The 1,489-nt window shown below is 37.3% G+C and overlaps 1 protein-coding gene across 1 annotated transcript; it reads left to right on the top strand.

Moving 5' to 3' along the window:
* Positions 1–128: 128 nt before the first annotated feature.
* On the top strand, positions 129–1,445 carry LOC111648525 (myosin heavy chain, skeletal muscle, adult-like; the record flags this gene model as incomplete). The annotated part of the gene is made up of 3 exons (XM_023398343.2): positions 129–244; positions 1,011–1,160; positions 1,260–1,445. Coding segments are annotated over exons 1-3 (411 nt in total), but the record flags the coding sequence as incomplete, so codon positions are not given.
* Between the last annotated feature and the right edge of the window lie 44 nt (positions 1,446–1,489).

The raw sequence follows: 1,489 nt of genomic DNA, 5'->3' as shown, positions 1-1,489 counted from the left end.
TCATATCAAAGTGAACAATGTGCAATATACAGTAGTAAAGTTCTTATTCACAGCAGTTTCTGTTACATCATTATGGAATAATCACATATGTATGTATTAACTGTAAATGAATGAAATATTTTCAGATGCTGACAAGGTTGCTTACTTGTTGGGTCTGAACTCCGCTGACATGCTGAAGGCTCTGTGCTATCCCAGAGTGAAGGTCGGAAATGAGTACGTCACCAAGGGACAGACTGTAGCTCAGGTAAACAAGTTATGCTGGTATTGTTTTTTATTTGTTTGTTTTGATTGGTGCTAGACTGGTTTGTCATGTTTGCACTACTTAAATGATTAAAATCACGAAAAAGAGTTCAAGGTGGGTTTGTAATGTCAAATGATGTGTGAAAATGAGTAATTCATTTGATGTGCTCTGTGTATTATCACATGCACACATGTACAATGAGAATGAAGATTTAACATATGGTCAATTTCAATATCATTTCTTTTCTCTCATTTATCTCTTTATCTTAAGTTCAGACCACCAGTAATACAAATATAAGAAAATAGTGGCTTTATTTTAAAGCTACTTTATGAATCAAGTAACTATGTAAAAGGGGTTACAACCCAAGAGAATTATCAGTGCAGTTAAAGCCACAATCTGCAGTTTCCTTCATGTTTTTAACAGCAGAAAGATCCATCAAACCTCTGTACGCTACCTGCCAAACCCCAAATGGCAGATTATATTAGTGACTAGCTGTGTAATAGAGTATCTTTCAAGCTAAAGACACAGATATTTTACGCATATGTTGATGGAGATTAAGATAAAGCAAAACAACCGAAAAAAAACCCCCCAAAACATTCCAGGCGTCGTCTAGACATCTTTCTCGGCAAATATGTTAGCAAACAGTCGTAATATTGTCACAATCAGTCATAACATGTCTTTGCTTTTCTTAAAGATTGTTCTGTTACGTTTAGTGGCCAAATATGTCAGTTAATGTAGCTTTAATGAAAAGAAATCATCTTTCTTTTAGGTGCATAACTCAGTGACTGCCCTGGCCAAGTCTATCTATGAGAGGATGTTCTTGTGGATGGTCATCCGTATCAACCAGATGTTGGACACTAAGCAGCAAAGGAACTACTTCATTGGTGTGCTGGATATTGCTGGCTTTGAAATCTTTGATGTAAGCTTAATTCCCCGCAATTCAGCATCCAATACTTGTCATGCCAGAATCCATCTTATTGCCTGTCAGAGTTTAAGCTGACTATTTGTCCCCTCACAGTACAACAGCATGGAGCAGCTGTGCATCAACTTCACCAATGAGAAACTGCAACAGTTCTTCAACCACCATATGTTTGTCCTGGAGCAAGAGGAGTACAAGAAGGAGGGTATTATCTGGGAGTTCATTGACTTCGGTATGGACTTGGCTGCCTGCATTGAGCTGATTGAAAAGGTACACTTTAATTTTGTGATTCTATTGAAAGTTATTGTTCTGGATATTCAAGGACACTG

The sequence above is a fragment of the Seriola lalandi genome, unplaced genomic scaffold (assembly GCF_002814215.2).
Source record: "Seriola lalandi dorsalis isolate HSWRI2012SDOR001 ecotype SW California unplaced genomic scaffold, Sedor1 jcf7180002042101, whole genome shotgun sequence".
Lineage (NCBI taxonomy): Eukaryota > Metazoa > Chordata > Actinopteri > Carangiformes > Carangidae > Seriola > Seriola lalandi.
The sequence above is the reverse complement of the archived record's forward strand: the minus strand, read 5'-3'. Positions and strand labels throughout refer to the sequence as shown.